Source organism: Epinephelus moara, chromosome 24, assembly GCF_006386435.1.
Source record: "Epinephelus moara isolate mb chromosome 24, YSFRI_EMoa_1.0, whole genome shotgun sequence".
Taxonomy (NCBI): Eukaryota; Metazoa; Chordata; class Actinopteri; order Perciformes; family Serranidae; genus Epinephelus; species Epinephelus moara.
Genome location: NC_065529.1, coordinates 4793708 through 4808838, shown reverse-complemented (window position 1 = coordinate 4808838; position 15131 = coordinate 4793708). Strand labels below are relative to the sequence as shown.

General features: G+C 39.7%; 1 protein-coding gene across 8 annotated transcripts in view; it reads left to right on the top strand.

Moving 5' to 3' along the window:
* The window catches only part of chl1b (cell adhesion molecule L1-like b), an 83562-nt gene that overhangs the window by 41317 nt on the left and 27114 nt on the right, over positions 1–15131 (top strand). For 5 of the 8 annotated variants that reach the window (XM_050037759.1, XM_050037765.1, XM_050037763.1 and 2 more), the window contains 11 exons: positions 2483–2676; positions 5108–5125; positions 7106–7214; positions 7413–7603; positions 8209–8331; positions 9926–10096; positions 10384–10410; positions 10548–10659; positions 10824–11005; positions 12933–13064; positions 14800–14940. In XM_050037759.1, coding sequence (XP_049893716.1) covers positions 2577–2676; positions 5108–5125; positions 7106–7214; positions 7413–7603; positions 8209–8331; positions 9926–10096; positions 10384–10410; positions 10548–10659; positions 10824–11005; positions 12933–13064; positions 14800–14940 — 1306 coding nt within the window. In that variant the 5' untranslated portion in view covers positions 2483–2576. The remainder of the gene's footprint in view (positions 1–2482; positions 2677–5107; positions 5126–7105; positions 7215–7412; positions 7604–8208; positions 8332–9925; positions 10097–10383; positions 10411–10547; positions 10660–10823; positions 11006–12932; positions 13065–14799; positions 14941–15131) is intronic. The other 3 variants (XM_050037762.1, XM_050037761.1, XM_050037764.1) reach the window with 3 other exon arrangements.

Here is a 15131-nt window from a genome sequence, read left to right as displayed (position 1 = left end):
TAGCACACTGAGAGTCTGGAGCCTTGTTGGTGATACTTTGGATGGGTGGGGCAGGGGTCACAATGGTTGAGAAAGCCAGTATTGAGTCACAGACAGAGTTAATTCCATTAACATGAGGCATGGTCGAAAAGTTCAGAGTGCACGTTCATCTGAAAACAGATCTGCACCAAATGAATGAAATCGACTCTTTTGTTCTGTGGTCAATTATTTAATTACATGTTGTGAACAGGAGTTTGACCTCAGTGTTTCCTATTGAATTTGTTAAGGCAGCAAGAAGATTAGAAAGAGTTAGAGTAGGAGTCAAGTACCACAGTGAACAGCAAGCTCATTTCTAGATATTGTATGGTTGGTTGAGCACACACTAGTTACTATACAAGTCCTGTTGACTGCTGCTTTACAACAAGTGTTGGGAGGGTAACTTTTACAACATATTCCACTAGAGATTACTGAATACAGGCCCTAAAATGTAATTTGTGCCATATCCCATGAGATTGCTCATACTAAGTAATGTATTCTAAATACTTTGAATGACTTTTGGATACTTCAAAATCATCTTGTTGAGCACATTTGTCTGGCTCTTATATTTTCCATGCCACAAACACATGACAGTCTTCTGGCTGTGCATCTCTTCTGCTATTGGCATGTGGCAGGTGCACTGCACACACTTTTTAAAATCTATTTATGGGAAATGCACTTCATATGAATTCTACACCATTTCCAGCAAGTAAGCATCACTCTCTGTTCACAGTAAGTTGGTTAAGTATGCACTGCTGTGCGCTCGACTGCATACATAACCACTTAAAAGATGGATAAGTTCTTGCTATCTTTCTATGTTTGCACTAGAAAACATGTTTTATATTGTGATATTCTGTACTGTTATGTTATGCATTGACTAAAATATGTCACTCAATAATAATAATAATAATGATCAATAATAGAAAAGGGCTCCCTTAATGAAGAGGGCTGGAAACCACTGACACACAATATAGCCAACAGCCAGTAGATTGTTACTAGCAATGGTTATTTACCAGAAACTTTCAGCTCCCTGGTGATCTCCCTCCAGCCAGCTGTCGCCTTATCTAGGGTTTTGTAGTGGATTAGTGGAATGAGAAGGTATTGTTCAGATAACTCCTCATTTTATCCTTTTGAATCAGTCGTTCTTTGACCATTGTGGAGCTTTCAAAGCAAAGTAATCCTTTTGAGTAATCTATTTTTAAAGATCGTAAGCGTATTCAGAAAACCACCGGAATGTAGTTACTCATATTTTGTGTTTTATTTACATAATGCTGTTCCTTGTATTCCATTACTCCCGAAACCTGAGCAGTGAACTCTTTTTTAGATATTGTACAGCTTGTTGAGCACATACTGGTTACTGTTCATGTCTTGGTTACTACTGCTGAACAACACACATCCCTTCTTTGACATTATTAATTGCACTTTTTCAGTGTGATGCTCCTTGCATGTTAAACTGGTTCTGTTCCGCATGAACACCAGCAAAACTCAATGTATAACAGCCTTATGATTTCACATTCCTCTAAAACTCTTATGTTTTGTTGTTAGTTTGTGGCGGCGTTTGTTAGCTGCTCAGCTAATTACTCCAGCATGACCCACCGGGCTGGGACCCAGCCAACACGAGGAAGACTAATGAACTGACACCCCAGAGAGTGAACAGACCCACTGCTACAGACACTTAAATTCCCATACATCGCTCTCTTCCGTCCTCCTCCCTCCTCTAGTTCTGCACTCTGGACCGATCATGTGCTCATTATGGTCCAGACTCTGGTCTGTTAGCTGGAAAATGATCCAGTGCTCTGTACTCCACAGCCTGTCAGTGTGCGAGCGCAGACAGCTTACTCTCTCTGACTGTTAACTATGTATGCTATTTATGCCTCACACCCCTCAGGCAGCAATATTTGCTGCAATAATAGATAAATGTGTAGCTGCATTGTTAATCTCTTTGAGTCATTGTTATCAGAAACATGCAGGCACAGATGAATACAGCACTGTGATTAAATCGGCTGAAAAGTATCTTAACTTTGATGGTAATTTTGATTTCAATCTCGGCTTGGTTTTGGAATAAATGCCGTTCTCGCAGTAATACCGAACATCTGCCATGCATTAATAAATCCACAGGCTCCTACATTTGTTTATTTATTTATTTCCATTGTCCCATGGAAAATAGACTTTCTGCTACACACTTCCACAGACATCAAACTACAGAACATGCTGAGTCCCAAGGGGAAGGAGATGATAGGAGGCTTTAATGTGAATATTTCTTTGTCACAGCAAAATTTGAACCAGCGCAGAAAAGAGTCCCTGTTGATGCAAATGAAAATGTGCGGCGTGCCTGGTTATGCCTGGCTGAGCAGAGAGCAGTCGGGCTCCCAGTCACGGGGGATTTGTTGTGTTTGGGGTTTGCCTTTCTGTCTGCCAGCGTGTGGGTGGATTCATGGGGCCTTCTCCGTCTGTGCTACTCTCACAGGTACCGCATCTTTGGTGCACCAGAGAAATGAACTGAGGACTGAGTAGGAGAGAGCACTCGTTTCCTGAGGACGTCCAACATTTAAGGAGAAACCATGAGGTTGCAGAGGAGCCCGGGACTGGTCACCGTGCTGGGCTTGATCGCCTGTGTTTGTGCCTTTCATACGACTGCAGCCATCAACATCCCTCTGGAGAGTGAGTGCTGACTTGTACTATGCAGGAGTGTACACATTTGTTTCATTGACTGCCATACTTCAAAGAGCAGTAATCTGTTGAACAAAACAATGACATCATTTTGTTGTATCTCCAGGAAAACATAGACATTGTTTCTGTAAAGAAAATGTTGCTGTTGAGATTTTAAACTAAAAGAGAAAGATATCTTAGAATCTGGGTAAATACTGTAAAACCAAAGCTACATGGATAGATGGAGAGATACCCTGGAGGCATCCAAGTAAAACTGTTTTTTGTAATTGTGGTACACCTTTTAAATAATTGAGGCTGTTTACACCTGGTATTACCATGCATCTTGGGTGATCTGATTGCAGCTGCACAGCTTTAAGTATGTCTGTTCACACCTGGCATTTAAATGCATTTCTACATTCGTCTCAAGTGACCCCTTGTGATCGGATCTCACTTCCCCGCTCTATATGCAAACAAACACATTATCATTTCTGTTTGCAAAGACCAAATGTGTTGTTGTTTTTAACCAGCAAGAGGTTTTAAGCACCTGGTGTTAAGAGAGTCCAACATTTTAGGTGTAAGTATGAGTTTGCACGCTGTACTGATGCCCTGTTTGTACGTACACTTACAAAAAGTAATGCACCACACTTTGTATGTAGCACACGTGAGCCAGTAATTCATTTATAAACTATGTAATTAGGAAAGCTGCGATCACATAACTAATCAGCTGCTCGGAGAAGGAAGTAGTATCAAGAGCAAAAGTCCAGGTAAGGACATTGCTTTGGGTAGTGGATGGGTCAAACGTGACAGGACTTTCCCCCAGGAGATTGGTGTTCAGGACCATGTGAAACCAAGGAAGCTTTAAGTTATTCTAAGGTATGTCGTCACCATGTTTCTCCTCAACTTTACTTGCTGTAACCTGACCTACGTAACTTAATGTGAAGCACGGAAGGCCTTTCTTGGGGTACTAATTCATAAAATATAATATGAACCGTTGTATGAGGATACATTGAAGTTTGTTGGGAGCGTTAAACAGCTGCTGCTGTGTTAGCTAACTGCCAGACGTTGAACTGACTGGTCACTGGGAGGAGAGCTGCTCCAGGGACGATCCTTCAGTGTTGCTTCAGCAGCTACAGAAAGTGGGGAGTTAGATAAGCAAAGAAGTTGGCTGGGTAGGTGGTCTTTCAGTGTGGCTCAGGACACATAAGCATACACTATGCTGAAAGAATGTGGCCACATGTGGCCCAGACACCCTCAAATGTGGTGAGTGATCAGGTCCCAAGGCGCAGTGAGGACACATTGGGTGCACTCTCACCAGCGCTTAGAGTTTCCTCATTGTGATCCAGTCACCTAGGATGCATGTTAGTAACAGGTGTATACGGGGCCATTGCTAGTACACTGGTAAACATAGTTAGCTGGTTCAACCTAAAAACATAAGAATAATTTGTTGATTCGGCTCATGAGTTGTGAAAATGTGAAACCAACTGATTCAAATACACTGAACTTGAAAAAAAAAACAAATTAAATTAACTAAACATGTCTTTGAATACATGTTATACACATGTGTTACACACAGCAAGTTTCCATCATGTTCAAGAGAAATCAAAGACAGGCTTCTGGATAGCTTTGCCCCTAAGGCTATGCATGCTGGGAAGCCTGATATTATGCTCATCATGTTTGTTTGGCAACTAAATTTGATGAGTTTAGTGAGCACCAGAATATTCATTCAAATTATCATTTCAAGTCACAAGACTTCAAGTGAGATGAAGTTCTGAAATGACACTGAAAATAAAATAAAACTTGATGTTTTACAGTGTAACTATTCAGTTTAAATTGGCTGAATTTGACATAACAGACACTTAACTGTTCTTATGAAACACATTAAAAGCTACTTTAAGTCATTCATGAAGCAAGATGCAGTAGAGAACAAGGACAGGTTATGTAAAAAAAGTCTTACAATTGTTAATGCTCATCCACACAGAAGTTGTCCTTGGTTTGAAGTGCTTTTATCAGAAAAAAAGTGTTGAATAATTTAGAGGCAAATAAATCACACCAAAGAGAACTGTTACAATCATAAAGTATTCTGTGAATGGAATACATTTACAGCTATTATCTTGTCTGAATCAGGTTTTTGTTTCTTTTGTGTTGGGTGTGCGTGCATCCCAGTTTCCTTGGAAACGCATATCAAACCTCTCCCTTTAAATTATTCAAAATATCTCTTAAGGGCTTGACAAAGAACAGTTCAAACAGGTTTTCTGTAAAGGCAAACGTGTTTTTAGGCTCTCTGATGTCACAATATCTTTTTAATTCAGTCTTCTGTTTTGCATTACTCGTGTGTGTTTAAAAGGGTTTATATAGCGAGTGCTTGTGACATGAAAAGATTATTCCCAAACTGCTGACTGTTTTTGTTTTGTTTATTTTCCCCCTGCTGCCATGGATTTTGTAGTTTTAGGTCATGTAAACAGTAAGTTCACTCCGCCATACCGTAGCTGGTATTAGTGACATCCTCAGCTCTCATCTGTTAATCTCCTTGGCTCGCTGTTGAGCGCAGCAGCAGCTTTACTCACAGCCATATGTGTTGGATCTGAATCTCATGTGTCATCAGTCATGACTCCATAATACTGATATCTCAACTTATAGGATAGGACTCATGTGCCGCAAGACTCATGGCATGTCCTCATTTTACTTCACACTTGGTCATGCAGCATTATTAACACTCATTGTGTTGTGTTTGTTCCATGCTTAGCACATGTCACAACTCTGACATCCTAAGATCACACAAGACCAAATAAGAGTTTTATGCCAAGATAAAACCATTGTAACAAAATAACATTTAAATGACAAAATTAAACATGTTTTATTAATTTTGAGTAAAGTTTTTGTCAGTATTTTATGACAAATCATGTTTTGGGATAGAACTCTGTACATAGAGACATAAAATAATAACCATCATAGAACAGCGGTTCCCAACCTTGGGTTCAGAAGTAGTCACAAGATGATTGAAGGGATAAGAAAGAAAATTCTATTATTTTTTTCTGCCGTTTTTGTAATTTTTGCTTTTTTTTTTTTTTTTTTTTCATAAAATAAAAATAAATACTCTCCCATATATTCATTGGCAGCCTGCCACAATATACAGTAGTATCCCTTGCGTACTCTGGGCAAAGGGGCAGCAGAGCGCCAGGCTCAGTGAAAGTGAATTAATTCATATAGAACTGTAGCGCTCTATTTCTTAGAACAACAGCACTCTCATGTCAATGCTGTTGTACTAAGAATCGTTTTTCAGACCTACTTTAGAATCAATTGGCAGCCTTTCCATTGAAACTGTGTACCCCACAGTCCAGCACTGGGTCTAACCTGTGTAATGGCAGCAACAGAAAGTTTACTTTCACTCACCTCTGCAGCAGCTTCTCCTCTAATCCATCAGTTTGATCTGTTCAGCTCTGATGAATCTGACCACAAACCGATTTACTGATCTGTTCTCCACCCTGCAAATCAAACTCAACAACTTGCTGCTTAGGAAAAAAACTCATGAAGAGTTCCACCTGCTGGATGTGCAAGAACCTCTGAATTCAGAAAGGTGGCAAAGAATCATCACAAAGGGACACACACACAGACAAAGAAAAAGCAAAGTTTTTTTACTTCAAGATTCTTAAAATCCTTTACATTAAACAATCTAAGCAGTAAAAATTACTCTTCGGTTGAACTACTCACAAATATGTCCTCACAAAGGCTGTATAACCTGTGATGAGGGGTCACAAGTAGAAATTGCTTTGTTTATAGGGGTCATGGGCAGGTGAAAGTAGGCTGGTAAAATATTCAGTGCTGGCAGAGGGGAGGACGGGGTGGCAGCTGCTTGCCTAAACCAACATACAACAAGATGGCATTTTAAACAAGAAAACACATCTGCTAATGTTTGGTCAATATTTAAAATAAAACAAACAAACAAAAAAAACCCAGTTAATCTCAAGCACATCATAAAATAAATCATAACTCATGGCATGAGGAACCACAACACATAAATAGAGCAGTCAGTGAGTCAGTGAGTCAGGTTCTCCGTCAGTCAACAGCTGCCTCCAAAGATGGTGTCTGTAAGCTTGCGCTGAATGGAGCTGATATTTTAACTGACTTGACTGTACAAATCTATTGCAATCTGCAGGCTAATTGGAGAAAGGTACTTTCATCCGACAACTCCGTCTGCTGGTGGGCTTATGATGATGTCACACAAGTGCAACCTAACAGCCCGCAGTAGCATTCACTATTCCAATAGAAAGCCATTTTTCTCGTACTGGCAAGGACTTATATCTGTTCACTCCTGATCACTAGCCAAAAGGGTTAGGAACCGCTGTAGAATCATGTCGAATATGAGATACTTCTGAGTAGAGCTCTGTATTGAGGGCCTGTGTTGTGTTTCTCACATTTTCATGCTGGTTTGTTTGTTGCCCAGTTGAGCAGCTGCCCGACATCACAGCTCAGTCACCCAGCTCTCTCATCGCTTTCCCTTTTGATGAGAGTTTCCCCATGACGTGTGAAGCCAAAGGGAATCCCGAGCCAGAGTGAGTACCAGGCCTTGCATCACTTCAGATGGGAGGAGGAGAGGATGGAGAGCTTGTTAGCAGCGACACACACCAATAACAAACAACAACAACACCAACATGTTGCATTTGTGTGCCTCGGTTATGAACTTTATAAAAAGAGCATGCTGCAGTCTCAGCTGAAGAACTTGACATTTCAGTACTGGTTTCTTTATGTAGATTCAGATGGACGAAGAATGGCCAGGAATTCGACCCCTCTCTGGACCCCCGTCTGATGAAAGAGGAGAATTCTGGGACTTTTGTGATACCTAATAATGGGAACCTCACAGAGTACCAGGGAACCTATCGCTGTTACGCCTCAAACAAACTTGGGACCGCCATATCGAAGGAGATTGAGTTCATTGTGCCCCGTGAGTAACATACATCTGTGAGTGTGTGCATGTGTGTGTGTGTGCGGTGCTCTGTTACAGTGCTTTCAAAGTGATTCAGGGCCAGTAGTCCCGTATAATGACTGCACCTCTCCATTGTGAGCTTTTCATTGTATTGGACGTGGCAGAAAGTCATTGAGGCTCCTGAGCTCTCCACCCCTTGCAGCATCTCATCTATAGCACCGTATTGGAAAAAGCATCGAGTGTGATCCGGGCTCTCCATCATTTCCTTTGCTACATTTTTCATTTTGTTCCCAAACACAGTACATAAATTCTCACAGAAAATCCACTCCAAGGGGGACTTTGACTAAATTTGGCTGGGCTTCAACCACTCAGCAGCAGTGACAAGCAACACACAATAGTAGAAGTGATGTCTGTTTTGTTTCTGCAGGCCAAGAAGTGAAAAAAATCACATAGAATTGAATCTACTGAATGATACAGAGCCCAGAAAACACATGCCATGCCTCCCACTAGATCCGAGAATGATATTACTGCCATCTCCTGGAGAATAAGATGACTGCATCTCATAATTATTCATTTCTGTCTGACATCATTGACTCACTCTAGTTTCTGTCTCTTTTTACTAGATGTTCCGAAGTTTCCTAAAGAAACACTCGATCCTGTTGTGGTGGAGGAAGGCCAACCCTTTGTTTTAGAATGTAATCCACCTAAAGGAATACCTCCACTGCAGATCTACTGGATGACTATCAGTAAGTCATATCTTTTATTTATCATAAATCTAGCACTTAGGTGAATATTGGGATGCCCATTAGCTGATATACAACATCAGTTACTTTTTCTGGGGTCCACAATAGTGTTGTAGTGTTGTGATATCAATTGAATATTTTAACATATTTATTATAACATATTTTTACACCTTTCCTTCTCACCCATGACATGCTGTGTTTAGAAATATTTAGACTGAAAAATGTTTCACATTTCTGAAAACCAAGTAACTTCAAATCCACATTGTAATTCATTTTTCAAAACCACAGAATTTAATTTCAAATCTAATTAGAGATGCCAAAGTTTCCACAGGTACCAAATATGTCAGGCTGAATTCTGTGAAAACATGCATAAAATGTGCGTGTGTGTGTGTGTGTGTGTGTGTGTGTGTGTTTGTGTGTTTCACCTTTCACATAGCATATTGTCTTAAAGAAAAAAAATACAGCTTTAATGAAGAACTGCGGTGAATGAAGAATCCAAAAACGGTGGCACATTCTTGATGAATAGAAGTAAACGGCAACCTATTTAACAACAGCAAAACTATATGAAAACATCCATTTATAAACTCTCACACAACTCATACGACTGAATAAATGAGACTTGGATTATACTGCACAAGTTGTGTAAGAGTTTGTAAATGGATATTTTGATATACTTCTGCTGGTGTTAGACGTCGACCCCCTTTACTTTAATTCATCAAGAATTTTCTCAGTTTTTGGATTCTTTGTTCACTGCTTAGGCATGCAAGAAAAACAGTTTTCAGTGGCGAGTAAATGATATATATATGGTCATTTGGGCAAGCAAAGTGTTCCTTTAAGATCCGTTACTCAAGTGAAAGTATATTACAACAATGTAAAAATACTCCATTACAAGTAAAAGTCCTTCTTTCAAAGTCTTACTTAAGTAAAGCACAGATGTATTATGAGAAAAAATGTACTTTAACTTTCTAAGTAAAACTACCATTTCTGCAGGAACATGTCCCCTGTGACTGATATGTTATCATATGTGGCATTGTTAAATATATGCTGATGGATCAATGCCTAACCAGCATTTTGTTGTGACAGCAGGTGGAGATAGAGCTAGGTTCAACCACTTTATGCATATAGGTAGATAACCTTGTGGCCCTTGTGGAATTTTTTATATTTGCATGGATTTTTTTTCTGATCTTTGATGTTTCCCAGAACCCCCTGGTTTATGATATAAAATGCATTATATTTATAGACTTCAATTTTGATTGAACAATTTTGTATATACAATTTCATTCTAAAAACAATGAGTAACTATACTGTCAGATGAAAGTAGTGCAGTAAAAAGTACAATATTTCCCTCACAAATGTGGTGATTAAAAGTATAACTCAGCATTAAACGATAATATACTCAAGAAAAGTACAAGTACTTCAAAACTGTACCATAGTATGACACTTGAGTTAATGTACTTAGTAATATTCTACCACAGCTTAACTGCAAAAAAAAAAGAAGAAGAGTTAATTTATGTCAGACTTTCTCGTGGCTTATAAATGCTCTGGATGTTAGACAAATTACCAAAAACATATGAAATCCTCCTCTTTCTGTGCTCAGATCTTCAGCACATAGAACAGGACGAGAGGGTGTCTATGGGCCTGAACGGAGACCTGTACTTCTCTCACGCGGTGGAGAAGGACAGCAGGAGAGACTATTGCTGCTTCGCCGCCTTCCCGCGAATACGAACCATTGTTCAGAAGACCGCCATGTCTGTTGTTGTGAAGACAAGTAGGTGTCACTTCAGCTCTGTTGTCTTTGCTCAAGTGCTGTTTTCCTCTCAAACCAGCATGATGCAAACTGTGATTTGTTTTCAGAGCCCTGATCATCTCCAACATGTTCATTGATGTCCATATTCACAGTTGCACTTCAAAAGGCATCCAAGTGTTATGCTGTCTTGTTTATGTGCATCTCCTTGGTTTTATGTTGTGATTTTGATCTTGGTGATGTTTGTCATGATGTATCCATGCTGTCCTCATGTTCATTGTTTTTTTTTGTCTCATCCACCTTCACCTCAGAAAAAAGTGACACGAATCCTGACACTGGTAAGTTTTACGTTTTTAGAATCAAACACACTGGTGCTGTGTGTCACCTATAAGCATCAGTGTGTACAGAAATGTATAAGATGTAAAAGTGAAGAAGTCTGATTTCATTGTACTAATTCTGTGCTGTGCTTCCTCAGCCAATGCAATCCTTGAGAGAAGACCTTCTCTTCTGACGCCCTCTGGTGGCGCATCAGCGACACAGCTGGTCAAAGGGGAGGACTTGAAATTGGAATGTATTGCTGAGGGATTGTAAGTAATTACTTTTTTTTAATAACTTGAGTTTTGTGTACATTTTAACACTTTTACCAACATTTTAGGATTCTTGTTTTTCACCACGTTTGTATCTCATCTGCGGTCATTTATTGGCAGCATGTCATATTTTTTAGACTCAGACTTTGTCCTTTTTCTATCAGTCCAACTCCACAGGTTGAGTGGGTGAAGATCGGTCATCAACTCCCAGTTAAAGCAAAACTGGAGAATCATGGGAAATTGCTGATTGTTCCCAAAGTTGAACTGGAGGACAGCGGGAAGTACATGTGCAAGGCAAAGAACGTACTTGGGCAAGTTGTCCATTACTTCACCGTGACAGTAGAAGGTAACTATAGTAACAGTGGTGTTAGCATGTCTGACTTATTTGAAATCATTATAATAGTTTCCATTTGAATAACAGACTGGTAATAGACCAATGCAAACTCTGCACAGAAGGGCTCCCTCCTGGGATCGAGCCAGGAACCCTCTTGCTGTGGGGCGACAGTGCTAACCACCACACCACCGTGCAGTCCTATTTGAAATATATTTCAGTATACTGTTGGGTACTTTGGTCCAGTGGTTCCCAATCTAAGGATCAGATCCCTCTGAGGGTTCATAAGATTAATCTGAAGGGTCACATGATGATCAATAAAGCAGGAAAAGAGAAACATACAAAGTCCTGATAAACACATTTATATTCATATTTTGGACTTTTCCTCTAATCTTTGTTTTTTGTGAAATATTAGGTAATTTGACTTCTGTGGGTCTCAACCATGTGAGAAGAGGGGAAATATCTCTTTGATGGAACAGCTAGCAGCTCAGGGCCCGTGTCCACGTAGCATGTTTTTCTGAGCACCAGCATCTTTTCTTAATTCTTCCCAATGAGGAAAGAGCATATTAGGCCGCCTCTTTTTTCAGAGCACTCTGGCTTTCTTTTGCAGCTGTTCTAAGTGCTTCTCGTGTAAAACCTCTTTCAAAGAGGCGCTGGTGTCATCACTGCCACTGCTTTAGCTACTGTATATCCTGAGCTGTATAGTATGCCAGTCAGAAACTATCACAACAAAGACAGAAAAGCGTTGGAGCAGATCAGCTGGACACTGAATGCTGCTGGTGGGGATTGTGCTTTTATCATTGACACGTTCTAAGCTTGTCTTGTAGCTGTGTAGTCAACCCCTTGTTTTGTAGCGTTGTTTAAGCTGCATAGCTGGGTATTGTTGTCCGAGTGTGTCAGTAAAAAAAATAGCTGAGAGCACTTTTTTGATGTCACACTGGGATGGAGCGCTCGCCAGCGCCCCGTCACTGCTTTTCTGTCAAAGAAAAACACTGTGGACACATGCCCTCACAGAAAACTGAATTTCCAACTAGACACTGATTTTATGAAAGAGCTCACAAGCCAAAAAGGTTGGAAACCACTGGGTCATTCTTCAACTATACACTGTGTAGTGACATAGAAAATACAATGTCTCCTTTGGAAATGTAGTGGAGTAAAAGTATAAAGTAGCAGAAAATGCAAACATTCATAAAGTAAAAGTACTTTAAAAGTGTGTGTAAATACATTACTTAAGTAAATATACTTAACATTTCCTTTAAATTTCAAATGTACTTAACTTTCCACTGCTGATGAAGTTAGGAGTACACTGTGTATGTGCTGTAGTTGTTAAAGAGGATGTTCTGTAAATAAAAAGAAAGGAGCATCGTTATAGGCACATCACTATACATACAAAGCCACTATAGACCTCCTTTTGGTGAAAAATTGTGTGTAATACACACCTACCTGATGATGATGCAGCTCAGAGTAAAGGCTTGTCTCCTGAATAAACCTAGAGTCATTGTGCAGGTGTTACTTTTTAATTAAATACCTGTAAATAACCACAATGTCCTCTGCTTTGAATAGTTTCTATGGCTTTCTGCTGTGTTTTCTGCTATGCTCAGCATTGTGTCATCCGTGTCTGTACGGAGGTGTATCTGATTATACATGCTCATTAAAGGTATAATTTCACAACAATGTATGATTGGAATTTTTACATAATGCCTATTATGTTCTAACAATGACTGCGGGGAGACAGTCGGCAGCTGAAGTGCCTTTTTGTGCCTCAGTGTCTGTCTGTCATGGTCAGACCTGTAAATGTAGCGTTCATTACAGCAGGACTCTTGTACCACGTAACATACTGTATATTGCACAACTGTTCCTGTGATTGCATCCACTCTGTAAATGCTTAGTGTCTTTCTCATAATGACACTCATCAGTTTGATCATATGCTGATTCTTCCCAGAGCCTCCAGAGTGGGTGGTTGAGCCTGAGAGTCAGCTCAGTATGATTGGCTCGGACGTGCTCATCAAGTGCTCTGCCACTGGGACTCCTCGGCCGACTATAACGTGGAGGGTGAACGGTGAACCTCTGCAGGGTCAGTCTCACTTTCAACTCACTTCACTGTTTTAAACCTTTCTAGACTGATTATGCTCTATGTATCGCCGCTTGTTCCATGACGGGTGTATAAGATAACTTTAACACAAGCACTGAGTATATATTGTCATTCATTTTTTTAAACCTCCGGCATTGGACTCGCTTTGGTGTTTTGTGTCTCCCACTCTTTGCCTTTCACAGACACAAAACCGCCCATCTAGACCACTCTCCTGGGCAATACTGTATGAGCAAGCAAAGCGTGTGTTTATATATCTGCAGGACCCCAGCCCACAACTATTTAGTTGCATTTTGCAAGCACTGAGCACAAGTGGGACTTGCAGATATTATTAATATATGAACTGGAGAGCTGTTAGTTTGTTTCCTGCTCTCAGTGAGTAAATCCTTATTTCTCCTTTCTGCTAACCTGGGCTGCCCCCAACTAAGAATTTTAGTAGTTGCCCAATAAGTGTCATTGCCCTCATGTTTCTGATATTAATTTAATTTTTAAATGATATATTTTGGGCGGGGCAACACAATGGTTTATATGTTATTTGCAAGTGCACGTCACACACTGAGTGAGCCGCCTGTTAATTACGCTGTCGGCAAAGCAGTAATGATTGTGCTAAGTGGCTAATGGACATGTAGCTACTTACATGTTTCAGATGATACAACATGTTTGTAGACGACGAATGAGTTTACATATCACCTTGGGTTCGTCCTTCACCTTCTCAAAATGATCCCACACTTTGGATTTCCTGCCCGACATGTTATTAACTAGCCTGTGGAATAACTGCAGGAACCAACCCTGTAAATGAAACTGTCTGACTGCTGTCCTTTCAAATTAAATTCCCACATGTTCCGGTCATATAGGTTTTGATTTATTTTGAGAAGGCGCAGCTTCTAATAGAGTTTCACTTTTTTTTCTTTGACTAAGCAACCAATGAAATCTTGCCAACTCATTACCTTTCTGGTCAACTAATGTTTGGTCAGCTATTAGGGGGCAGCCCTACCGCTAACTGCTAATAGCTAACAGCTAACAGCTAACTTTTGACTGAAAGGCTTCAAGTTCACTGGTACAATTAAAAAAACACTTCTAACCCAAGACGAGCCGGATGCTTCAGAATAAAAGCACCAGTGGCTCTGCTTTGAGTTACTTCATTATAACAATACTTTATCTTTATTTCAGCAATACTTTATTTAACTTTATTGTAACAATATATATATATTTTTTTAAATTAAAATATTACTTTATTTTAACAGTACTTTGTTTAACTTTTTTGTAACATTACTTTATTTAACTTAAAAGTAACAGTACTTCAATTAATAGTTTAGTATTTTAGGAGTCTACAGTAGTTTTTATGAGATTTTAAAATACCAAATATATAAAGGGTATTGTGATAGAGCTTTAGAATATTGTGATATTGTTTATAGGCTGTATCTGCATGCCATACTTTCCACTTGAAGGTTAGTCCTGATGACCTGATGACTAAATATGTACAAAAAGGCTGAATGTTGAGGTTGTCTTGCTTTTCTTTTAGTCAGAAATATTACATAAAATAGGATAAAGTGTTTAAAAGTGGTGAGAGATAGCCCTAGCGTATTGGACTTGAGGGTATGATCCTGACTTCAGCAGAATTTTAAGTCCAGTTTATCTTTAATGTATGTACAGTGTTGCAGCATGGATGGTGATGATGTAAGCTCTTGTATTAACTGAATGTATCTCTGGTCTATCACAGGTGCTCCTGCAGCCAACAGGAAGGTGTTCGATGACACAATTGTTTTACGTAACGCCAAAGAATCTGACAGTGCAGTCTATCAGTGTGAGGCCTCCAACAAACATGGAACCCTTCTGTCAAACGCAAACATCATGATTATGAGTAAGTACTTCTAGGTCTGTGTTCTCCCATCATGCTTTTACCAAGTACATGAAAACAAAGATTCTGTTGTAAAAAAGTATTTGTTTCACAGTGTTTGTGAGTAAGTGTCAGACTTTGCAGTGAGTCACTGGGAGACTGCTGACTGATGTGTCAAGCAAGAGAGCTGGTGCTGATGTTGGCGTACGCCCATA